This window comes from Hippopotamus amphibius, chromosome 15 (assembly GCF_030028045.1).
Source record: "Hippopotamus amphibius kiboko isolate mHipAmp2 chromosome 15, mHipAmp2.hap2, whole genome shotgun sequence".
Taxonomy (NCBI): domain Eukaryota; kingdom Metazoa; phylum Chordata; class Mammalia; order Artiodactyla; family Hippopotamidae; genus Hippopotamus; species Hippopotamus amphibius.
Genome location: NC_080200.1, coordinates 4,360,353 through 4,385,735, shown reverse-complemented (window position 1 = coordinate 4,385,735; position 25,383 = coordinate 4,360,353). Strand labels below are relative to the sequence as shown.

Genomic DNA, 25,383 nt, shown 5'->3' with positions numbered 1-25,383 from the left:
ACTGGCTTTTTTGGCCAAGCCCGGTCCGCTTGGGGAATCTTAGTTCCCTGACCAGGGATTGAACCCACGCCCTCAGCAGTGAAAGCGTGCAGCCTAAACACTGGACCCCCAGGGAACTCCCCCAGCAAATGTTTTAAAACCCACGGGGACAAGAGCTGGGCCTGGAGCGGGGACTGGGGACACGAGTTTCATTCATATCCACTTAACTTCTGTCCCCTGTAAATCTGCTGTCCTCCTTGCGTATTGTGTTGGCCAAAAATTTTGCTCTGGTTTTTCTGTAACCTCTTACATAGTTTAGCTGAGGTCATATTTTCCCCCAGGACCCCTGTGGTCCCCTGTTCTCCCCCCTCCAGGCCCAGGCTCAGTCTGGTGGCGGGGGGCAGGAGAGGCCAACAGACCACTCATCACAGTGGACGTGGAAGGGGCTGCGTCACGGGGGCCACAGGCATCCCTAAGGTGGCGGTGAGCAGGTGGGGGCGGCAGGTTGGAGGGAAAGGCAGCCAGGTGAGGGGGGAGGTCACCGGGGGCTCTGCTGGAAGCAGGATGCAGGGAGGGGAGGAGATGAATCTCAAAGGCAGACCCCTCTCTCCTCTGTACGTCCCCATCCCCGTGCCTTCTGCCCGAGGCGTCCCAGAACTGGTCCGGGGTCTGCGGCCTCTAGGGAAGGTGGGGTCTCTGTGCTTTTGGGGGTGGGCTTTGTATTCGTCTGGAGGGGATAGGTGACGGGGGGAGGGAATGCTGCCCATGTGCCCCTCCCAGTGGGAGACGATGATCTAGACCAGCACAGGTGGGAGGTGCACATTAACACCCAGCTCTTGGGGTGGGGGTGGGGTGCGTGGGAGGCCTGGCCTGTGAGGTGTGTCAGTTTTGGTGGTATCGGTACTCTGGCCGCGGCCAATTTCAAGCTACTGATGGGAAGTCAACTGGCTTGCAAAAATCCCCGAACATCGAATGGTCAGCGTTTGGGAGCCAGTCTGCACCGGCTCCTGCACCATCAGTTAGACACAGCATGAGGGTGACTCTGGTCCCCAAGGGCAGGGACAGGACTGCTGGTCATTGCTGTCCCCCCAGCACTCGGCATGGCCTCTGAATAAGGATTTATTTAGTGAGTGAACAGATGTCATCCAGAACTTAAAGTGTCACCCTTCCTGGGGACGGTTCGGGCTGTTGCGGGAATTCAGGTTTATTCAGGACCTGCCGAGGGGAGGGAGAAAAGTGGGTCCCCCACACGTGTGCGACCTGCCCCGAGAAGAGCCAGCTGTTCCCCAGAGGCCCCTGGCACAGGGTGACTCACCTGTAGTATGGATCCACAATGGAAATGAAGAAGATGTAGATGCCGTTCCTTTGGTCGAAAACGACCTTGTTCTCTGTTGGGCCTCCCAAGATCTGATACGGGACTTTGGGCCATCTCAACGGTGCATTGTTGTCAGGGTCATGGCAGCTCACGTAATTCTGGGGAGGAGGACAGAGGTGTGCCCTCTGGCCCCGGGGGCCGGGGAGGACTGTGCCCGCTCACAGATGCTCCCCACCACAGACAGCCCCACCGGTGCCACCACCCATCAGCACGCATGGGCGCGAGTCCAGGGCCAAGTGCGCGCTGCACAGGCCAGCCGATTTGTGACCCTGTGGAACCTTTTTTCCTGCCCTCCTTCCGCGCCTGCCCCAGCTTCGGAGGCTGCAGGCGTAACAACTCTGCTCACCAGGGTCCCTTGCAGCTCTGAGCCTGGGTGTGAATCAGATGCTCTTGGTGTTACGGGATGAGTTGAGTCCCTCCCCAAGTCGTACGTCAGAGTCCTACCCCCAGGACCTCAGGCGGTGACCTTATTTGGAGATGAGGTCTTTCCAGGGGATCAAGTTAACATGAGGTCACTGGAGTGAGCCTGATCCAACGTGATGGGTGTTCTTATAATGAGGGGAGATTTGGACATAGAGACATGCACAGGGACGAGGCCATGGGAAGATAAAGCAAGAGTTTGGGGCAATGCGTATACAAGCCAAGGAATGCAAAGATGGCCAGCAAATCACCAGAAACCCGCCCAGAGGCCTCAGAAGGAACCAGCCCTGCCAACACCTTGATCTCAGACTTTTGGCCTCCAGAACTGGGGGGGGGATACATTTCTGGTGTTTAACCCATCTGGTTTGTGGTGCTTTTGTTACACAGCCCTAGCTAACTAACACACCTGGGGAACCTGAAGGTGGAAGTGAGACAGAGCCAACTTCCTGGGGCTTCTCATTGGCAGGGTCCTCCGAGCACGGTCATGGGTGTCCAGAGGCAGTCCGGTGGTGGCTGTGGCTTCTCTATCCTGCCTTCAAAGGCTGGGGTGTCACACAACGGAGGATATATCCTTGAACTCAACTGTTTGCCCTTCGCCAGGGCATCATGCTGCCTTCCTGAGCTAAACACACACTTAGAGTCTCGCCTACACTTTGATCTTCTGTGCTGTTTGCCAGTGGACCCAGAAGGGAGGCTGGGGCTGGGCTTGTAAACAAGAGAAGAGATGGAAACTCCAAAAGCAAGACTGTCAAAATAACAGAGTCCAATGTTATAAGAAGTAAGGAACTCGGGACTTCCCTGGTGGTCCAGTGGTTAAGACCCCGCACGTCCACTGCAGGGGGCATGGGTTTGATTCCTGGTTGGGGAACTAAGATCCCACATGCCCTGCGGTGCACCCAAAAAAACATAAAAAAGAAAAAAGAAGGAACTCATTTTGCATGGCAAAATAAGTGCAAATCGAAAGACAAATGTGGCAAACTGGGGGAACTATTTGCAAATAAAAACTTAATCTCATGGATCTATAAAGAGCTCTCGAAAACTGAGAAAAGCCCAAAATCCCAATAGGAACGAGGGCACAGAGCATGAACACACAATTCACAGAACAAAGAGGTGACAATGGCCCTCACACAGAAAAAGATGCTAAACCTGGTCCACAATAGAAGAAATGCACCTAAAAACCATGCTAAGCAATTGCATCCTCAGTCAGACAGTACACCTAGCTGGTGGGGCGTGTGGACCAGGTGAGCCCACACGTTGCAGGGGGAGGTGTTCCACCTGGGCGGAGGCGGAGTTTACAGACACATAGCAAAAGTGCAGAGGCATTTTGCCTTTCACCTAGCTGTCCTTTTCCCAGAAATTTCCCTGGAGACACATAGCTCCGTGCTATGAAGGAACTTGTGCAGCATTGATAATGTCCCAAAACAACCCAACACCCACTAGTGGGGGTGTGGCTAAAAAGCCTTGGAGCACCCACACTGTGCAGGGTGGGCAAGCAACTTTTTTCTTCTTTTTCCTTTATTTTGGCCACACTGTGTGGCAGGTGGGATCTTAGTTCCCAGACCAGGGATCGAACCCGTGCCCACTGCAGTGGAAACTCAGAGTTCTAACCACTGGACCGCCAGGGAACTGCTCCCCTCACCGAGCAACTTTAAACTTTAAAATGAGGAAGCTCTCCACTTCTCCTTCCTGTGTGGACACAGCTCTCTCCATCAAGAGGTAGCATCTGGGTGGACTGTGACACCTCCTTTCAACAAATGTTCTGGGCTCAGGAACCTGGGGGCCACGTGAAGAGCCGTGCTCTCAACTAACAGAAGCCTTGTACACAGGAGAGAAGACCTGAGTGCCCCTGCAGGGGTGGCCTCAGCCAACACCACGTGGGGCACAGGAACCGCCCACTTGAGCCATGGATTTGTGAGAAACGGTAAATCCCACTGAGTTTGGGGATGGTTTGTTTCTTAGCCCTGGGTAATGGAAAGAGCTGTCCAGTGTACTGCTACTGAGAAAGTTCGAACATTCTCAGAATTAAAAGGCAAACGTGTCCACGGTGTGGACGGCCACCTGGACGGGTGTCACGTCCCCCCAGGCCCTGCCCCCGGGGCCACAGGAATAGAGGACAAACGCCTGACTTCAGCTGTGCCAGGCCGCCTGCCCCTCCTCAGATGCAACAGCAGCGACAATACTTCCTCTTGGTTGTCAACGCCCCCCCCCCAGGTGCCAGGAGCCCCGTGGTCCCCCACGGAGCCCCCCGCCTCTTCCCGTGCCCCCAGCGCAGTCCTCCCGCTGCTCTGGCCCCTTTTCTTGGCCACCTTGGCAGACACATCCTTAAGTTACCACCCAAACACAGAAGACTCCCAACCCTACACCAGTCCTGTGACTCCCTGTGTTTCACTGGCCACTGGGCTCCTCCACTGGGGGGGCACCTCGAATTTAGCAGGTGCAGAATGAAGCTGTGTGTGTTTCCTTCTGCCACGTGTTTCATTCCTGCCCCAGAGTCTGCCCAGGCGCTCAGGCGGTCAGGCTGGAAACCGGGGTGGCGGCAGGGGGTGGTGGGGGGGAGGTTTGACAATTGCCTCCTCTTCCTCAGACATCCAGTCCGTCACCAGGTCCTGTTGGACGTGCCCCTGCCACGCCCTGAATGTTTGAGTCCCCACCCCCATTCGTATGTTGAAGCCCCATCCCCCGATGGGATGGTGTTTGGAGGTGGGGTATTGGGAGGAGATAAGGTTTTGATGAGGTCCTGAGGGTTGGGTTCCTATAATGGGATTACTTCCCATACAAGGGGAGACATCAGAAAACTAAAGCAGGATCCCGAAGAGATATTTGCACACCCGCGTTCATAGCAGCACCATTCACAACAGCCAAAAGGTGGAAGCAACCCAAGTGTCCACTGACAGATGATGGATAAACAAAGTGCGGTCCATACACACTAATGGAATGTCATTCAGCCTTAAAAAGGAAGGAGATCCTGACACCTGCTACACTGTGGATGAACCTTGAGGACGTGATGCTCACTGAAATAAGCCCATCACAAAAAGGCAAATACTGTCTGATTCCACTGATGTGACGTCCCTAGAGGAGTCAGATTCATAGACACAGAAAGTAGGATGGTGGGCGCCAGGGGCTGGGGGAGGGGGAGTGGGAGTCACTGTTTCATGGGGGCAGAGTTTCAGTTTGGGAAGGTGAGAAAGTTCTGGAGATGGAGGGTGAGGATGGCTGCACAATAGTGTGAATGTCCTTAACGCCACAGAGCTGTGCCCTTAAAAATGGCTAAGACGGTCAATTTTATGTTATGCATATTTGATCACAATTAAAATTTAAAATAAAAAAATCCTCAAGAGTAAGAGAAAAAAAGCTTGGCCACATAAAAAAATAAAAATAAAAAAGGAGATCCATTTTTTTTGCCACAGCTAGCTTCACCTCATGGTTTTTAGTGGCTCAGTGGCTATATAACAGCCCATCCAATGATTGTGCTGGAAATGCAGCCACTGTGGCTCTATCTTGATAGAAAACCCCTCAGGGTTCTACAAAATCGCCCACCAGGGCCGATGGGGAAAAAAAAAAAAGTAATGGGACACTCTCTGAAATGCACGCACGCCACTTTGAACGAGAGAGCTAATAAAAAGAATGCAAATACAAGCACCGGCACAGTCAGAAAACAATAAAGTTCCGTGTGTGGCTTGTTCTTTTTAAAGAAATGGTCAGAGAGGTGGTGTTCGGGTAACACTGCAAATTCACAAACCGCATACCCACGTTGCAGGAGTTGTATGCTTTCAAATAGTTCATTATCGGTTATGTGAATTTCACCTCGGTTAAAAAAGAAAAAAGAAAACCAACGTCACCGACCAAAATAAATGATCAGACTCACTGGATGGAATGGGGTTGTGAGGAAAGGGTGAGGCTGCCGGCTAAGGAAGCAGATACAGAATTAAGGAGCCAGGAGTCCGCCCTGGAACCGGCTTTGGGAGCAGGAGGCGCGCGCCCCCTGCTGGTGACGTGGCCGCACTGCGCCGTGTCCGTGCCCTTGGCGTTGAGAGGCAGAGGGTGGAGGGAAACCTATTAATATGCACCAGAATCCTCCCCCCACCCCTCGAGGAACAACGCGATGTCTTTCTTTCACTGACACCATACTCTTATTTGTCAATCGTGTACCAACTGACGCGCGCGATAGAAACGCTCCTGGAACAGAATGGACTGTAAATATAATCAGCCCCTTAAACAATGGGCGTTTGGAGGGTACCAGAATTTTGCACATCATCAAATAATGTGCTCCAAGAGCGCCTCGGTCCCTACATCTCCCATCGTCCGGCCATTCCCTTGGGAGAGATTCCCAAAGAGTGTGCGGCTCACGTTGCCATCCCCCGACGCCCAGCTAGGAACAGAATGTCCTGTCCCCCTTCCCCCCATTCATATGTTGACACCTACTCCCCTCTTCAGGTAATGTATTAGGAGGTGGAGCCTTTGGGAGGTGATTAGGTCATGGGGGTGGGGCTCTCCTGAACGAGGTTAGTGCCCCTATAAACAGATCGCAGAGAGCTCCCTGGCCTCCTCTGCCCTGTGAGGACACGGAAGGCCCCATCCAGGAACCAGACACTAAATCTGCTGGCACCTTGATCTTGGACTTCAGCCTTCAGAACCGTGAGAAACCAATGCTGCTGTTACAAGCCGCTGGGTCTCTGTTGATCCCGTTACAGCAGCCTGAACAGACCAAGAAGGCCCCCAACACACCCTGGGCCTGCCCAGTCGCCACTGGGCAAAATCAGAGTGCAGGCCCTACCTCTCGGTCCCAGGCGAAGGGCCCTTTGTCACCAGCCGCCTCCGCGATGGTGGTCCAGTTCTGTGGCTGGGAACTGCAGAGGGCCATGTCAGCCGTCAGGGAGTACGTGTATGTGAACAGCCCATTCACCTCCAGCAGGACGTACTCAGCCTCGACCACCTCCTGGAACTTTCCTTCCCGCCACCTGGGACACACCATGCACAGGTGAGGCTGCGGAGGGCCATCCTGGGGGGGGGGACCCTGGGGGCCCTGCTGTGTTGTGAGACCATCTGGGGGTGGTGGGAGGTGACAGAGCAGGCAGGGACACCCCCCCCCCCCGTGCTGATGACACTTCTGGGACAGTAAACTGGGATTCGCAGTGGTGGGTGGGGACAGAGGGTGCTGATAAGGTGGCCGTGGGGGAATGGGTGTTGATTACTTTTTGACACCTGCAAACATTCCAGGGGTATACATTTAGGGCAGTGAATTAGTGTTGTTCTAAATCCTTATTTTGTGGGGAATTCCCTGGTGGTCCCATGGTTAGGGCTCCGTGCTTCTACTGCTGAGGACCTGGGTTCGATCCCTGGTTGGGGAACTAAGATCCCTCTAGCCCCTTTTCTGTACTTTTGGATGCACATTTGTCTCCTGCCAGGGTGGGGCTTACACCCCTCCTCTGATGGGACCCTTCCCTCCTTCCTCACCCCAGGCGGGCAGGCACCCCACCATGTGGCAGCTCTGCGTTTGGGGCATGACAGGCCCACGTGATGCCACGTGGCACTAACACCTGATGCTCTAATGACCCTAAGTGTTTCCAGGTGTTTGTGGTTCCTGCCAGCATTCAGTGCGTGAACAACTATTTAGTCCAATGATCTGCCGGGGGCGGGGGAGGGATCGGATGAAGGAAGACAGAATCCATGGAAGGGGGCTGAGTGAGCGGTATGCACTGAAATGTGTCCCCCAGATTCCTATGTGAAGCCCTAACCCCCAGGGCAGCTGGATTTGGAGGTGGGGCCTTTAAGGAAGTATCGAAGTCGAGTGAGGTCATAAGGGTGGACTTGCAGCCTCCAGGACTGGGAGAAAGTCAATATCTGCTATTTAAGCCCCACCCAGGCCGTGGTGCTTTGTTAAGGCTGCCCTGAGCTAAGACAGGGAAGGGGGTGGGATGTATGAGCTGAGAGCTAGGGAGGGAAAAGGCAGGGAGAGGATGCTGCCTGAGTTTGTAAAGGGGTGGTGAGGCCGGTGGGGGCTGGAGGGGCAGGGGGTTGGGGGCGGGGTCTCACAGCTCCACCACCGGCTTCCATGGGGTGTCGTAGTAGACAAGGAGGGGGCACCCCAGCTTCTCGTAGTGGTAAGGCACCTCCAGGTCCTCCATGGCCTTCTGTCCCCGGAAGTTGGGGTCGTAGGCGTCCCTGTGGGAAAGCAGGACGCAGACGTGGGTGAGCTCCCGCCAGGTGCCCAGACATCCACCTGCCCACGGCCCTGCTTCTTCCCTGCATACAGGGTCACGATCATGGAGGGGTGTCTGAGCAGGGGATTTAGAGTCATGGTGAAAACGACCCTGGGACCCCGGGGTGGTTGACATTCCGGGTGCACTTGTCTGGGCCACAGCACCCCAACGGTGGTCAGATGTGATTCCAGATGTTTCTGTGAGGCTGTTCTTTGGGGCTGAGGTTAACACTGAATTCAGTAAAGCAGTGCTCTCCCACATGTGGGTGCAGCTGGAGGCCTGAGTGGAACAAAGATGGGCCTCCCCCAGCAAGAAGGAAGTCTGCCTGTGGATGGCCTTGAGCTGCAAATCTTCCCTGAGCAGCCAGCCCCCAGCCTCCAAACCTCCCTAATCAGGGAACCAAGTCCTTAAAATAAATCTGTCTGTCTCTGTCACTCTGTGTCTGTCTCTCTGTCTCTGTCTCTGTGTCTCACACACATCCTGTAGCTTCTCTCTCTCTGAAGACCTGACTCACACATGCTCATGCCCCCAGGAGGTCTGGCTGCAGCCTCACTGGTTGGCAAGCCCAGCAGCACCAGTTTTGGTCTCTGCTGTGTGTCTGGACAGGGGACAAACTCTTGGCTTGTATTGGAAGGAGGAGGGTCATGTCGTATAAGACCTATGAGTGTCTTCCCATGCTAGGGGGGTTGGTTGGGGGCAGCAGCGTGGGAGGGGCTCTCTGTGCCACCCTGCATAGAGGGTCACTTTGGCCGGCCACCCACTCCTGCCTTGGCTGTCAGTATCTGGCCAACTCCACTAGCTGGGATGAACAAGGGACTGGGCTCCATGAGCTGGTGGCAGGCTGGGGAGGGGTCTGAAGGCTGGCCCAGCAGGTGGCAGAGCCTGGGCAGACCTGGGCTACATCACACTGACTCCCTGCAGGCCTGGCCAGCTCCCCTACCTGTCTGCTCCCCTCCTCGGATTCCTTGCTGGCTGGATATTAATTGGCAGGGTATCAATTTTAAAATGATTCTTTTGTTGCTTTCTTAAAATTAAAAAAAAAAAATCTTTTCCATTATGGTTGAAAAATGATTCTTGGGACTTCCCTGGTGGTCCAGTGGTTAATACTCTGCACTTCCACTGCAGGGGGTAGGGGTTCGACCCCTGGTGGGGGAACTAAGATTCCACATGCCACATGGCATGGCCAAATACATAAAAATTAAAAAATTAAAATTAAAAAAAGATTCTTGATTCGCCTTTGGCATGCGCATGCCAAATGGTTGCGAGTGTGTGTGCATGCGCACAGGCAAGTATGTGTGTGGGGGCTCACCTCTCAATGATGTAGCTATAGTTGTCCTGAAGGGCCACGGGGTCGAGGATGCCGTTGTAACAGGCTGAGATTTCACTGTGAGCAACAAAAGATGGTAAGAAGCTGCCTGATCCCATGCGGGACCAAAGAATTGTGACTTGTTCCCTTTGGCATATATATCTCCCCATTGGCTGGATTTTTGAACCCTTTCTTACTTTCTGGTTCTCCAAGATGCTCCAGGCTCATCTTTTTTTTTTTTTTGGGGGGGTGGGGTGGGGCAATGTCATGACTTTTATTTGTGGTGCCTGTGATTTGTCTCGAAAATATCTTCTCCTTCTGCCCCGGACAGTGGGCAGGGAGGGGACAGAAAAAAATAGAAGACATCCCTCCCTATTGCACACGGACCCTATATCCAGGCCCACCTGCCCAAGGCCAGAGGGACTCTTGGCCCATTCTCGGATCCCTGTTCAGGAGCGGGAGGGGTGACGAGGGTGGCATCACGCATGAGAGGGGGACCTCTGGGCAGCCACTCTGGTCCTGGCTACTGGTTCTGGCGCTTCTTGGTCCTCGGTTCCTTCCTGGTCCCACCTCCAGCCCAAGTCCCCCCTCAGCCCAAGTCCCCCCTCAGCAATGTCCCCCCTACCTGGCGCCGCCTCCCGCCTCCATCCTGGCCTTGGATGGCCCCCCTTGACTCCTGGGGACTCTCTACTCCCCTCCCAGCCTGGAGGTCCCGAGGAGAGGTTACGGGGTCTCAGAGACTCCCCTGGGAGCCCTGTTCACGCAAGGGAAAGGGTGTGTGTTGCAGAAGCAGCTGTATAAACATGGGTGTGGGGGAAGGGCCTCCTCCAGAGTCACTTGGAGAGTTTGCTGATGATGTAAATCAGGGCTATGTTCGCATTCTTGAGTCTCCAGGCTCATCTTGCATCTTCCCTGCCTGGCCTAGAATCTGCCATTTCACCGGGGAGCCCTAATTCCTTGCATTGGGGAATGTTACACATGGAGATCTGGGAGCTGGGTGTCCTGACTTTTTTTTTTTGGCACACGGGCTTAGTTGCTCTGCAGCATGTGGGATCTTCCTGGAGCTGGGATCGAACCCGTGACCTCTGGACATTGGCAGGCGGATTCTTAACCACTGCGCCACCTAGGAAGCCCCAGGGTGTCCTGACTTTTGAGACAGTCCTTTTCCTGTTTTTCTTTGTACTGTTACCATCTGCGCATGTATCCTTAAGCAACACTCAGTCATCCTTTGGCATCCGCAGGAGATTGGTCCAGGCTCTCCCCGTGGATAACAGAATCCGAGGATGCCCATAGTGGGGGCTTGTGTATCCCGAGGTTCCACACCCGCAGATTCAACTAACCTCGAACTTAAACACAATCCAACCACGGCTGGTTGAATCCGTGGTTGCGGTACCTGCAGATACAAGGGCCAACTGTTGTTTATTTTTACCTGATTTTGGATTTTTCTTTTCATGCCACCCGGCTGTGGGATCTTAGTTCCCAGACCAGGGATGGCACGTGTGCCGCCTGCAGTGGAAGCACGGAGTCCGAACCATGGGACTGCCAGGGAATTCCCCTGATTTCGGTGTTTTTTTTTTTTTTAAAGACTAGAATCACGCTATGTGCTGTTCTTTGTGTCTTTTGATTCCATGCCCACGTTTGTACGATCCATCTAGGTAATTCTGCCTGGTTCGTGTTGCCTGCTGTGACTTTCCGTTGTATTGAAACCTCACACTGGGTTTTTCCATCCTTCTGTTGGTCTGCTTCCAGCTTGGAGCTATTAGGAATGATGCTGGAGCGTGCGGGGGCTTGAGAGGTAGTATGGAGGCGGTCGAGGTTCTCCGATGTTGCGGAGGTTGGATGGGGAAGCGGCTCGCGGGTGGCGCGTGCCTCGTGGGGGGTCCTGCGCGTCGCCGCGTGGGCGCCGGGAGCGCGGCCGGCCAAGGGGCGCGCCCGCGAGGCCCTGCTTGGCGCCCGCGCCCTGCCGCCTGGGCTGCCGCGCGGAGCGCCGGTGGCTGCGCCCGGCTGCGCTCGGCCCCGCGGGCGGCCGGAGAGGACGCCGCCGCCGAGGCCCCGGGGCGGCCGGTGGGGCCCGGCGAGCGCCGCCAGCCCGTATGAAAACCCGTGGACGATCCCAAGTATGTGGTCAATGACGAGAACTGGCTTGGCCCCCGTTTGGGGCTATTTGATTACTGAAGCTTTTAATATTGCGCTAGGAGTTTTTGCTTTAGCTGGGCTGATTTGTTGGATGGATTTGTCGGTGGAAACTGGGCCAATCAAAAATCAGCTTTGGGAAGAGCTCTTGATCCACTTGCTGATAAAATACTTATCAGTATCTCATATGTTAGCCTGACCTATGCAGATCTTATTCCAGTTCCACTTACTTATGTGATAATTTCAAGAGATGTAATGTTGATTCCTGTTTTTTTATGTCAGGTAGCGAACTCTTCCAACAGCGCGAACACTTTCTAAGTATTTCGATCCTAGGTATGCCACTGCTACGTTAAAACCAACCTTCATCAGCAAGGTAAACACAGCAGTCCAGTTAATCTTGGCGGCAGCTTCTTTGGCAGCTCCGCTTTTCAATTATGCGGACAGCATTTATCTCCAGATCCTGTGGTGTTTTACAGCTTTCACCACAGCTGCATCAGCTTACAGGTACCATTAGTATGCTCGGAAAGCTGTTCAGGTGATAAAAGGCAGGTGAAAGTCATCCATCATCGTTAGCAAGGAAGCAAAATACATCATTAGCTGCAGGGCCAGAGGAAATCTACGGGAGTTTCCTCACTTTGGTGTTCAGCTTGAAAAAGGACTTGTCAGAACAAACCATGTCATCAACATTTAAGTAATGTGCATTGAAAATAAGCTTGATCATGGGCCTATGCAGAATTTCCACTGTATTTTTAAATACAAATAAAACTATAATTTAGAATTTTTTTATCTTAGGTTTCTTGATTCCTTTATAAGTAGCAATTATTCCAATTATTGTCCGTCATTTTTTTAATACATTAACAAAGAAAGTCTAGAGCATGGACACTGAAGAGCTGTCACTTTAATAGAATTTAGATTGCCACAAAGCACTAGGGAATATCTGGGTTTAAAAATACATCCTAGGGGAAACTGAGAGGAAGCAAGAGAGGAGCACAGACATATATATAGTACCAACTGTAAAATAGATAGTCAGTGGGAAGTTGTTGTATAACAAAGGGAGTCCAACTCGAGGATGGAAGATGCCTTAGAGGACTGGGGCGGGGAGGGTGGAGGGGACTTGAGGGGGGGGGAGTCAAGGAAGGGAGGGAATACGGGGATATGTGTATAAAAACAGTTGATTGAACTTGGTGTACCCCCCAAAAAATAATAAATAAATAAATAAAATTTAAAAAAAAAACAACAGATGATTGAACTTGGTGTACCCCCCCCAAAAAAAAAAAAAACTAAAAAGAAAAAAAATACATCCTATACAACTTGGCTGCACAGTTGTATGTTTGACTTTTAGGTCTGTGTACACATTAACAGTACATGTGGTTAATATTTGATTATTTAGGACTTCCTAGGTGGTGCAGTGGTAAAGAATCCACCTGCCAATACAGGGCACACGGGTTCGAGCCCTGCTCTGGGAAGATTCCACATGCCACGGAGCAATGAAGCCCGTGCGTCACAACTATTGAGCTTGTGCTCTAGAGCCCGTGAGCCACAACTATTGAGCCCATGTGCCGCAACTACTGGAGCCCACGCGCCTAGGGCCCGTGCCCCACAAGAGAAGCCACTACAATGAGGAGCCTGTGCACCACAATGAAGAGTAGCCTCCGCTCACTGCAACTAGAGAAAGCCCGTGTGCAGCAACGAAGACCCAACACAGCCAATAAATAAATAAAATAAATAAATTAAAAAAATTTTTGATTGTTTAGAATAACAGAAGGTAGCTTAGTTGTGGGTGAAGTAAACTTGTAAAGAGATTTAAAGTGCAGTAAATTTTGAAAATGGAAAGTATTGAAGTTCATGTTCAGAAGTCTTCCAACCTCTCAGGGGCCTAATAGTTTATGCATCAGGATAATAAGTAACAGAGGTAGTTGGAAAATGAAAACATCTGTTACCCTAGCCATCCACGAGGCAATGAGTTACATCATGCCTTCCCACTATGTCTCTAACATAACGTTTGTATGATATGGGGACCTGTACTCATGTGTTATGGAAATAATATGAAACTGTATATTTTTCAAAAGTTTTTTTAAACTTTGGGAAATCTTTTGTTAAGATGTTAAAAAAGGAATAAAAGAGCTGGGGGAAAAAAAAAAGAATAATGCTGCTGAGAACATTCTGGGACCTAGGTCAGTGCAAACGTGCATGAGTGGAATTGTCAGGTGGAAAGGTGTGCTTTCCAAAGCAGCTGAAAACAATGTAGACGCCCACCAGCAATGTCTGGGGGTTCCTGAGGCTGCCGGGGCGTCCCCATCCTTACAGTACTACCGTCCAGGCTGCCATGCTGGTGGTGAATGTTGGTCTCTAATGCAGCTTTCATTTGCATTTTCCTATTGAAGTTGACCACCTTTTCAGCACCTGTTTGTGTGTTTACCAGCCTTTTTTCCCTCCCCTTTTTTGGGAGTGCCTGCTCAAGCCTTTTGCCCATTTTTTCAATTCGTTTGTTTTACTTGTTTATATAGTTGTATATTTGTATTATTTATTTATTATTTATTGTTCTATTCATTTGTTAGGAATTCTTTATAAGTCCTGGATACAAGTCCTTTGTTAGTTACACGTGTGGCAAATACCTTTCCCACCCTCTTTATGGCAGAAGCTTTTAAAAGATTGTGGTTTTTTTTTTAATTAATTAATTAGTTTTTGGCTGTGTTGGGTCTTTGTTGCTGAGCGGGCTTTCTCTAGTTGCGGTGAGCGGGGGCTACTCTTCCTTGCCGTGCGCAGGCTTCTCATTGCGGTGGCTTCTCTTGTTGCGGAGCATGGGCTCTAAGCGCGCGGCCTTCAGTAGTTGCAGCATGAGGGCTCAGCAGTGTGGCACACAGGCCTAGTTGCTCCGCAGCTTGTGGGATTTCCCGGACCAGGGATCAAATCCATCACTGCACTGGCCGGCGGACTCTCCAACCACTGTGCCACCAGAGACGTCCCTAAAAGATTGTTTTAACACAGGGGTCCCCAACCCCCTGGCCACGGCCTGGTACTGGTCTGTGGCCTCTTAGAAACGGGGCGGCACAGCAGGAGGTGAGGGCAGGCAAGCGAGTGAAGCTTCATCTGTATTTACAGCCACTCCCCATCGCTCACATAACCGCCTGAGCTCCGCCTCCTGTCAGCATTGCGATGAGTTGTATAATTATTTCATTATATATTAAAATGTAATAATGATAGAAATAAAGTTCACAATAAATGTGATGTGCTTGAATCATCCTGAAACCATGCCCCCCACCTCATCCATGGAAAAACTGTCTTCCACAAAACCCAACCCTGGTGACAAAAAGGTTGGGGACCACTGTTTTAAGAGACTTTCCTGTACATATGTTCTAAATACATCATTTATTGATTCAATAAAGCATTTCCATTTTGGGGGGGCAAATCTGGTAAAATCGTCACTTGGGGTTATTATCGTCCTTCTGCAGTGGAGTGCTGGGGCTGGCTCTTACTAGCTGGGAGCGCCGGCGGTTAAATCCTGGCGAGTTTTGTGCGCCAGCAGAGCCTCAGGGTGGTCGCCACCAATGCAGGCCTCCGTGGGAGCGTGTACACCACGCGAACTGGTTAAGTGCTACAAATCCGGGCTCCCCCAGAGCCGGCTGTTGCCCATTTGCCAGCACACCCCTGCCTGAAGGGGAAAACGTTTGGCAGTCTGGCCAACCTTCAGGGGCTCTTTCTTTCTTTTTCTTGGTTTTTCTCCTGGCTGCGTTCCCTGCGGTAACTACGGATCCTGGAGGCAAAGTTCTGCAAATTTTCAGCAGGTGATGAAACCCAAAAGCTCCAAGCAATTTTAATCAAAATGGGGAACTCAGAGACTAAAAGGAAGAAACGGAATCAGCAAAGGATGAGAGAGCAGGGAAGACGTGTGACTATCACCAAGTTGGTGGGGGGAGGGGCGGCCACCCGCCGGAAACTCCAACTTCATCTGTTAGGATTAATCGTTGAGCTGTTCCTTATGGAAATATTAAACATATACAAAAGTAGACAGGGCTTCCCTGGTGGCACAGTGGTTAGGAATCTGCCTGCCAATGCAGGGGACACGGGTTCAATCCCTGGTCCAGGAACATCTCACATGCCACGGAGCAACGAGGCCCCGTGCACCACAGCTACTGAGCCTGTGCTCTAGAGACTGTGAGCCACAGCTGCTGAGCCCACGCGCCGCAACTACTGAAGCCCATGGGCCTAGAGCCCATGCTTGGCAACAAGAGAAGCCACCGCAATGAGAAGGCTGCGTACTGCAATGAAGAGTAGCCCCTGCTCGCTGGAACTAGAGAAAACCCATGCGCAGCAACGGAGACCCAACGCAGCCAATAAAAATAATTAATTAAAAAAATTTTTTTTAAGTAGACAGAGTAGTGTCACCTGACTTTAGCAGTTGTGGAGCAATGGTGACCATCTTGTCCAGCCCCCACCCCTCCTCCCCACCCCCCACTTCTGTCCCGACCCCACGTGGACACACTCACTTCTGAATGACAATCTTCTTCTCCAGGTCACAACCGACTGAAATGAGCGCCGTCTGCAGGCGGGGGGAAGAGAAGGGGATGCTGACCTGGGTCACAGAGGGCACCAATAGCCCGGCCACGCTGAAAGCCCACGAGTGGACACACTCGACCCACCAAGGACTGAAAACCCTGCGCCCAGATCGCCACGTGGTTACCAGGTGCCGGGGACTCACGGAGTCAAGCCTAAGAGCCTGCCTGAACTATGGGGTGCCGCTAAGGTCCCCCCATCTGATAACCCCCCACTGGTACACCTGCTCCGAGGTTGGTGAGTCCTGAGGCACAGCCCCGGAGCAAGATGATGGGGAAGGAGCTGTGACCTTGGCAACCGGGACAGGATCACCTCCATTTCCAGATCCTGAGTGTGAGCTTAGCCAGCCCCTAGGGGACAGGCCAGCCGAGGCCTGCTGCCAGTAGTCTTAACACTAAGGACAAAAAATACGGACAGCAAAAGTTTGGGTCATACCAGTGGCTTAAGGTCCACACACGAAATTTCTTTGTTGGCTATGTCCAGAGTGATGGTTGATATCGTGGGTCTCTTTATGCTGCAAGGCAATGGGAGTGTGTGTTATTGCAGCAAAAAGCATCACCAACCTGCCCATTCATTTCTCTATTCATTCATCCATCCATCTATATATCCCTCCATCCAACTATCCATCCATTCATCCACGCATTTCTCCATCCATCCATCTGTACACCCATCCATCCACCCATCCACCCATCCACCCATTTCTCCATCCACCCATCTATACATCCCTGCATCCATCCATCCACTCATCCATCATCCATGCATCCATCCATCCACCCATTTCGCTATCCATCTATCCATCCATCATCCACCCATCCATCCACTTCTCCATCCATCCATCCATCCATCCATCCATCCATTCATTTCTCCATTCACTCACTCATCTATTTATCCATTTGGTCCAGAATATTGACCAAGAACCTCTGCTCACATATGGTGGCACCACCCTCCCTCTAGTTTCTACCTCTTCTTGAATCATTTTTTAAAATTTACATATAATTACTTATTGAAAAGAGCATCTGAGCCCCAATTTTATTATCACCTAGCTGCATATCACGTTTTCTCATCGTTCCTTTAACAGGTTCTGCATCCATACTTTTATTTTCATTTCCGGTTCCTATTATTCATTTTGATTCTGTCTTTTCTCCTTTATCAGGATTGTGATGTCTTCTGAAGAACCAGCTTTATCTTCCATCTTGACTCTATACCATCTTTTTGCTTGTTCTCTATTTAATACAGTCCAGATAGTATAATGGTTCAGTCTCTTCCCATAATATTTTTTTAAAATTTGTTTGTTTGTTTGTTTATGGCTGCATCAGGCTTAGTTGTGGACGCGGGATCTTTCATTGCAGTGTGCTGGCTCTTCGTTGCAGCGTTCAGGCTTCTCTCTAGTTGTGGTACACAGGCTCCAGAGTGCACGGGCTCAGCAGTTGCGGCACATGAGTTCTCTAGTTGTGGTGTACAGACTTAGTTGCTCCGTGGGATCTTAGTTCTGCAACAAAGGATCGAACCCATGTCCCCTGCATTGGAAGGAGGATTCTTAACCACTGGACTACCAGGGAAGTCCCCATAATTTCTTTTTGTTGCCCCACTAGTTCCTTAATTTAAATATTTAGTTTATTTATCAGTAGATCCATTTTTCCCCTAATAATAAAAGTGCTTGGGCTATAAAATTTTCTCTGAATATATTTGAACTGAATTCTTTGATTCAAAGGTTATTTACCAGGTGTTTCTTAATTCCAAGTAAAGGGGATTTTTATTGCTTTTTTGGTTGTTGAATTATAGTTTTATCGGATTAAGGTCTGAGAATGTGGTCTGAAAATCTCTGTTGGGAGAACTGATTTTTTTTAAAGCCCAAGTACATGAATAATGGAGTGATTTTGAAAATAAATTCACCATTAAGCATGAGAAAAGAACATATATTACATATTAATAACATACAAAGTTCTTTGTCTTTACTTTTCACTTACATTTTTCAGCTTTATTGAGGTAAAATTGATAGATAAAATTGTCAGATATTTAAAATGTGCAACATGATGGTTTCATATATGTGTACATTGTGAAAGGATTCCCTCACCAAGTTAATTACACATCCATCACCTCACATGTATATCTTTTTTATTTATTTATTTATTTTTGGCTGCATTTGGTCTTCGTTGCTGCATGTGGGCTTTCTCTAGTTGCCGCGAGTGGGGGCTACTCTTCATTGCAGTGCGTGGGCTTCTCATTGCGGTGGCTTCCTTCTCTTGTTGCAGAGCACAGGCTCTAGGTGCATGGGCTTCAGTAGTTGTGGCACTCAGACTCCACAGTTGTGGCTCACGGGCTCTAGAGCGCAGGCTCAGTAGTTGTGGCGCATGGGCTTACCTGCTCCTTGGCATGTGGGCTCTTCCCAGACCAGGGACCGAACCCGTGTCCCCTGCACTGGCAGGTGGATTCTTAACCAATGCACCTGCAGGGAAGCCCTATGTATCTTTATTATCATTATTATTTGGTGAGAACATTTAAGTTCTACTCTCTTAACAAATTTCAATTATACAATACAGTGTTACAAAGTTCTATAAACAGAATTAAAACAGACTTGTTGAAATATATACTCTAGGGCCCTCACGCAAGAGGAATCAGACAGTGTGTGTCCTTTTGTGACTAGCTTCTTTCACTGAGCATCACGTCCTCAAGGTTCATCCATGTTGTAGAAAGTGTCTGAATTTCTTTCCTTTTTAAGACTCCTCTGTTGATGGACGCTGGGGTCACTTCCATGTTTTGGCTACTGTGAATCGTGCTGCAGTGAATGTGGGAGTAACAATATCTCTTTGAGACGGTAACTTCAAATCTTTTGGGTACAGACCCAGAAGTGGGATTGCTGGATCCTATGGTAATTCCATGTTTAATTTTTTTGAGAAACCATTTGTTTTTATTACTTATTTATTTAAAATATTTATTTACTTATTTATTTGGTTGCACAGGGTCTTAGTTGTGGCAGGCAGGTTCCTTAGTTGTGAAGCACCACGTCCTTAGTTGCAGCTCGTGAGCTCCTTTGTTGCGGCACGCGATCTCTTAGTTGCAGCATGCATGGGGGATCTAGTTCCCTAACCAGGGATTGAACCTGGGCCCCCTGCATTGGGAACAAGGAGTCTTATCCACTGCGTCACCAGGGAAGTCCCAAGAAACCACCATTTGTAAAGAGTGTTTAAAAACATTTAGCTTATTGAAGTATAGTTGATTTACAAACTTGTGTTAATTTCTGCTGTACAGCAACATGATTCATTTATACATATACATATATATACACATATATATTCTTTTTCAGATTCTTTTCCATTATGTTTTATTATAGGATATTGAATATAGTTCCCTGTGCTATACAGTAGGACCTATGTTTCTACATGTAATAGTTTGCATCTGCTAATCCCGAACTCCCAACCCATCCCTCCCCCTTGGCCACCACAAGTCTGTGCTCTATATCCGAGTCTGTGTCTGTTTCATAAATAAGTCCATTTGTGTCATATTTTAGATTCCACAAATAAGTGGTAGCATATGGTATTCATCTTTCTGTAAAGAGTTTTTAATCATTCTTGCCTTACTGTCCTTGGAGTGGGGGAGTCTGGATGTCGGCACTGATTCCCGGGCTCCTGCTAAAGGAACCCCGCAGACACCCAGGGGCCACCCGCCGCCAGCATCTGGCGATGACATACCTGGAGGTGAAGTTGGGGTCAGCCCTGCCCCAGTGGTGCTGCTGCCTCAGGGAAATATTCTGCAGAACCGAGAGAAAAAAATGCCAGCGAGACAGTGGAACAGCCTGGGGTGGTCTGGAAATCCGGGTTCAGGAGAGACAGAGGGCAGGAGGGCGGTGTCGGGAGGAGGACCCCGGGAGCCGTCCAGCCAGCCTCTGGTTCTAATTCCTGCCCATGAAAGGCTTCTGGAAGCTCATGGAAATGACGACCCCCCCGCCCCCCGCCTCCCCCCTAAGCTCCTTCATTCCCTCTCTGCCTTTGTCCTGGGGACCCACAGTGGGGCGTGACTCAGTTTCCCCTCCTATTTAGCTGTGTTATGACAAGGTCTGGTCCAAAGATTTTGTTGTGGTTTGGGGTCAAGTCCAAACTCCCTGGTGTTGACTGTGCGGCCTGGCTCCTCCCTGCAGCTCACCCAGACCCACGGTTGGCCAAGCCCCTCCCGGTGGCCCTGGTTCGAACCCTGGTTGGCCTCCTGAGGCCTGGGTTTACCCAGCTAACTCAGGGCTCACGCCCTCCCTGGGGCCGGGTCAGACTCCCTGTCACATCCTCCACCATGTGACGCCTTGATGCTAACACGCGTCTGGGGGGTCCTGCGGGGGGCGGGGGGAGGGGGATACGGACAGGGGCTGTGTCCCCTCCAAACTCTGCAGCGCCTTGTCCGGGTGTGCGTAAAGGAGGGAAGCAGGAGGAAGTCGGAGGAAGTCAGAGGACGCCGTGAGGCGGCTGGAGGTGGCTGGATGGTCAAGGTGGAGCCCCACATCTCGTTGATCTGGGTTTGGCAGGGCGGGGCGGGGAGGGGCGGCGAGCTCACCAGTCGGTGCTTGGTGTTCCCGTCGTAGGTGTAGCCGTCCTCGTAGATGACAGCCTGCAGCCCCAGGGAGTGAGGGTTGCTCACCGTCACCTGGTGGGGGGGGTGTGTGTGCGATGGGAGATGCATGCGCTGCTGGGGGCGCAGCCACAGGCGACCCCAGTGCCCCTTCAGACTGAAGACCCAGCTTGCTCTGCAAACACAGCTGCCGGTGGGTTCTATCCCCAAATGTGCCATTCCTCCCCCCACCCCCCGTGTCATCCACACGTCCTAACTGTGGCTCTGAGGCCCCTCGTGCAGTCAGCCTGGGGCTGCAGTGCCACAAGACTCAGACCTGTCCCCGGTGCGCGGAGAGGCCCGCCCTGCGGGCGGGGGGGGGGGGGGGGGGAGGGGGCGGGATGGAGAGCATCTCATCAGAGAGCAGCAGAGCAAGAGCCAGAGCCAGCCTGGCACCCCGTCGCAGACACTGCTCCCAGCCGGCTGGACATCCCTCGAATCCTTACACTAGCCTGACACCCTGTTTTCAGCTTGATTGTTTACACCCAAGGGTCCAGGCTTGGACACGTGGGTTTCGGGTCCAGGAACGTCCAGTGTCTCTCAGGCATCCCCTCCAGGAGGGAAGCCGGCACTGGCTGAGCTGAGAGGAAAAGGCATTTATGGAAAGGTTCTGGGGCAGCTCCGAAGAAGGATGGAGAACCGCCACAGAGGTGGCGGGAAAGGAGGCTGGACCGGCAGATGGACAGCCACCAACAGACACATGGATGCTAGTTGAGGAGGGAGAGAAGGAGTTTCTAGGGGGGCTTCGTGACTGAGTGTCTTTCCCTGGGGGGAATGCCAGGGAATTTCCAGAGCCTGGGAACTGTAGGCACAGGACGTGAGGCCAGGCATCAGAAACGTGTGTCAAACAGGTAAAGTGTCCTTACCAGTGGGACTGCTGATGTGCGGGGCCGCGGTATCATCAGGGCCGTCAACTCCAACTCGCTGTTCATGTCAATGGTATACATTTTGTTTTCAAATTCTCCCTGCAGAAGTTCCACCTAGTCCGAAATGAAAAAAAAAAAAAAAATCCATCAATCCATCCACCGATTAATCAAATCAAGCCTGTTCCCCAAAATACAGGGCACGTGGTCAGTGGCAGGTGAGTCAGTGGTTCCCCAGGGATGGAAGCTTCCAATCTGGCGGGTTCAGCAGCCTGGGCCGCCACTTGAGCCACTGTCTTCCCTGCTAGACCCTGCACCCCCAGAAGACCCTCAAGGCTCCCCCCAGGCGAGGCCCCACGTCTCTCCAGAAGTAACTCCCAACCCCACCTGACTTCTGCGGTAATTGCTCCCTTGTGTTTCTTCCTAGAATTATTGCCAAGCGTGCATCTCTAGATGACATAACTCAGTTTTTCCGTGTACAAACATTTTGTCTTTTTAAGTCTCTTTGAATCCACAGCTTCCCCCTCCATCCCCTTCCTGTTCACTTCTGTGCATCTTTGAAGAGCTTAGGCCGTGGAACCTGCAGGTTTCCCACCATCTGGATTTTCCTGGCGCGGTTGGACACACATTCCTCTCTGCTCTGACTTTTTGGCAGGTTGGCGGCTCGATCCATCAGATTGGGGTGAGATTGAGTTGGCGAGACCCAGAGGGCGATTGATCTTCCATCGGTGGCAGAAGATTGATCTTCTGTCTCTCTTTTCCAACGTTGGAATTGCCACAGGGCAATACCTTATCATTTTGTTTTCATATATTCACTGGAATGATTTTATTTTTAAAAAAATTTTTATTTATTTTTGGCAGTGTTGGGTCTTCATTGCTGCGTGTGGGCTTTCTCTAGTTGCGGCAAGCAGGGGGCTACTCTTCATTGCGGTGTGCAGGCTTCTCATTGCGGTGGCTTCTTCTTGCTGCGGAGCATGGGCTCTAGGCTTGCGGGCTTCAGTAGTTGTGGAGCACAGGCTTAGTTGCATGTGGGATCTTCCCGGACCAGGGATGAAACCCACGTCCCCTGCATTGGCAGGTGAATTCTTAACCACTGCACCACCAGGGAAGTCCATTCACAGGAATAATTTTATAAAGAGACCCTTTCCCTGTGCTATTTGCTGAACCCAGTAGAAGGGTGTGAAGGAGAGGAGGAGAAATGCTTGCATCTTGCCTTTTTTTGGGGGGGCAGGGGGAGCATGTCACTGGGAGGATCTTAGTTCCCTGACCTCCGCCCTTGGCAGTGAAAGCACACAGTCCTAACCAGTGGACTGCCAGGGAATTCCCCCACATCTTGCTTTTTATTTATCCCATTTTCAAGACAGTGGATTGGTTGCCTGCTGTCCTAGGAAGGGAAGCTATAAATTGCTTCTGATTCCAGGTCTGGGGTTGACAAGGAATGACAAAATTAACTGAAATGTCCTGTCTTGGCAACAGGACCCATCACTGCCCATGTGCATCTTGGTCTCCTGGATCTTGTTATGCTGTATAGTCACTCTGTCTTTTTTTGATGGGGAAACACTACTTGCTAATGCCATCTTGCTCAGAACAGTTTAAGTGGCCAAATATTTGCTTGCCCTCTTTCTCTCACTCTCATTCTCTCTTTCTTTTCCCTGCACTTTGCATAAAACCAGCAATTCCCAGACATGCCAGACATGTGATTTCAAAGACCCACAGGAGGGACTTCCCTGGTGGCGCAGTGGTTAAGACTCCGCTCTCCCAATGCAGGGGGCCCAGGTTTGATCCCTCGTCAGGGAACTAGAGCCCACGTGCAGCAACTAAGAGCCCACGGGCTGCGACTAAGATCCTGCATGCAAGAACAAAGATCCCGCATGCTGCAACTAAGACCCAGCACAGCCAAAGAAATAATCAAATAGATTAAAAAATAAAAAAGAATAGAAAGAATTGTCTAAAAAAAAAAAAAGACCCACAGGAAAATCCCCAGGGCTGGGGATTGACATTTTATTGTGGCAAGTGAAGAAAAAAACAAAAACGACTACCATCTACTAGCACCGTCATCTCATAAAAGGATATCTTAGACAAAATGTGCTTTACAAATAAAGTGTACATGGCACAATTGTCTTTCTGTTCTCATTTTCACGGATCGCTGTGGACCCGAAGGTCCTTTGGAAATGGACACTCTAACATCTTTCTGGAAATTGGTCCACAGAGTCACAACCACATACTTGGCAGACATCAACTTGGAGTTGGGAATCCATGAGAATGGCCTGGATGTTCACGGGGCACTTCTGGAAATCGAAAGCTGGAAAGATCATGTCAGGAAGCGGGGTCAGTATTTCAAGCATCCCCACGTCAGTGAACATCAGGACCGCCTCTTCAGACCAGATGTTTTGGTCTGCAAACTAAAAGAAAAATGACTTCTGAGATCAGCTCATTCTCATCCTTTTTTGAGGATTTAACTCTTTTCTTATGATTCATATCTAAAGAAGTTAGACCAAAAAAAAAAAGTAAAAACTAAACAAAACCCCTAAGAAACCAAAAAACCAATCAAAGTCATAAGTACACATTGTTGAGACACCGACTCTTCAGGTGTAAACTTATTTTAAATTAATGTTATATTATCACTATTGCTATGGAAAATACTATTACTATTTTAATAACTAGAGCAATTTCTTCAGAAAAGGGATCAGACATTTGAGAGGAAGACCATTTTTCCTTATCAACCAGGTAGCTCCGGGATTTTACCTACTTTGATTAGAGAACTCGACAGGATGCCCAGGCTGCCATAGTATAAATTATTCTCCCGAGTTAAAACAGCCAGTTCATTTTCATCTAGGGAAACGCAAACAAGACAGAACAGAAACTGAAGGGAGGGTTGTTTCCACGGACAAAAAAATAAAAATTATTAAATATTACAATTAGAAAATTAGCCCAAATTCTATCATACAGATCAAGGGGCAGCAAATTTCTTCTTTGAAGGACAAGATGGGACTTCCCTGGTGGCACAGTGGTTAAGAATCCGCCTGCCAATGCAGGGGACACAGGTTTGATCCCTGGGCCGGGAAGATCCCCCATGCCGAGTAGCAACTGAACCCGTGCACCACAACTACCGAAGCCCAAGTGCCTAGAGCCCATGCTCCACAACAAAAGAAGCCACTGCAATGAGGAGCCCGTGCACCACAATGAAGAGTAGCCCCCACTTGCCACAACTAGAGAAAGCCCATGCACAGCAATGAAGACCCAATGCAGCCAAAAAAAATTTTTTTTTGACTTTTTTTATTTTTTACAATTAACTGCATATAGAGTGTACAATTTGGTATCCCAATCTCCCAATTCATTCCCCCCCCAACCCTCCCTGCTTTCCCCACTTGGTGTCCATATGTTTGTTCTCTACATCTGTGTCTCTATTTCTGCCTGATTTGTACCATTTTTCTATAGTCCACATACATGTGTTAATATACAATATTTATTTTTCTCTTTCTGACTCACTCCACTCTGTATGACAGTCTCTAGGTCCATCCATGTCTCTAAAAATGTCCCAGTTTCATTGCTTTTTACAGCTGAGTAATATTCCATTGTATGTATGTATCACATCTTCTTTATCCATTCATCTGTTGATGGACATTTAGGTTGCTTCCATGTCCTGGCTATTGTAAATAGTGCTGCAATGAACATTGGAGTGCATGTGTCTTTTTGAATGATGGTGTTCTCTGGGTATATGCCCAGTAGTGGGATTGTTGGGTCATATGGTAGTTCTATTTTCAGTTTTGCAGTTAAAAAAAAAAGGAGATGGTAAGGATTTTCTGCTTTGCTGGTCATGTGATGTCTGTTACATGTATTCAATCCCACAAAAGCAGCTTATGGATAACTTGTAAATAGATAGGCAGAACTATGTGCTGATAAAACTTTATTTAAAAAAAAACAAACAAACAAGTGGTGGGCCGGAATTGGCCCACGGGC

General features: G+C 50.1%; 1 protein-coding gene and 1 pseudogene across 1 annotated transcript in view; one reads left to right on the top strand and one right to left on the bottom strand.

The window, feature by feature from the left end:
• Positions 1-25,383, bottom strand: part of CATSPERD (cation channel sperm associated auxiliary subunit delta) — a 58,709-nt gene that overhangs the window by 3,190 nt on the left and 30,136 nt on the right. Inside the window, exons 11-21 of the mRNA XM_057710031.1 lie at positions 24,173-24,255; positions 23,649-23,825; positions 21,427-21,540; positions 20,507-20,596; positions 19,657-19,715; positions 16,403-16,481; positions 15,901-15,953; positions 9,284-9,358; positions 7,808-7,936; positions 6,549-6,732; positions 1,295-1,452 (exon numbers count right to left, since the gene is read on the bottom strand). Coding sequence (XP_057566014.1) covers positions 1,295-1,452; positions 6,549-6,732; positions 7,808-7,936; positions 9,284-9,358; positions 15,901-15,953; positions 16,403-16,481; positions 19,657-19,715; positions 20,507-20,596; positions 21,427-21,540; positions 23,649-23,825; positions 24,173-24,255 — 1,201 coding nt within the window. The remainder of the gene's footprint in view (positions 1-1,294; positions 1,453-6,548; positions 6,733-7,807; positions 7,937-9,283; positions 9,359-15,900; positions 15,954-16,402; positions 16,482-19,656; positions 19,716-20,506; positions 20,597-21,426; positions 21,541-23,648; positions 23,826-24,172; positions 24,256-25,383) is intronic.
• Positions 10,564-11,966, top strand: LOC130837156 (cardiolipin synthase (CMP-forming)-like; annotated as a pseudogene).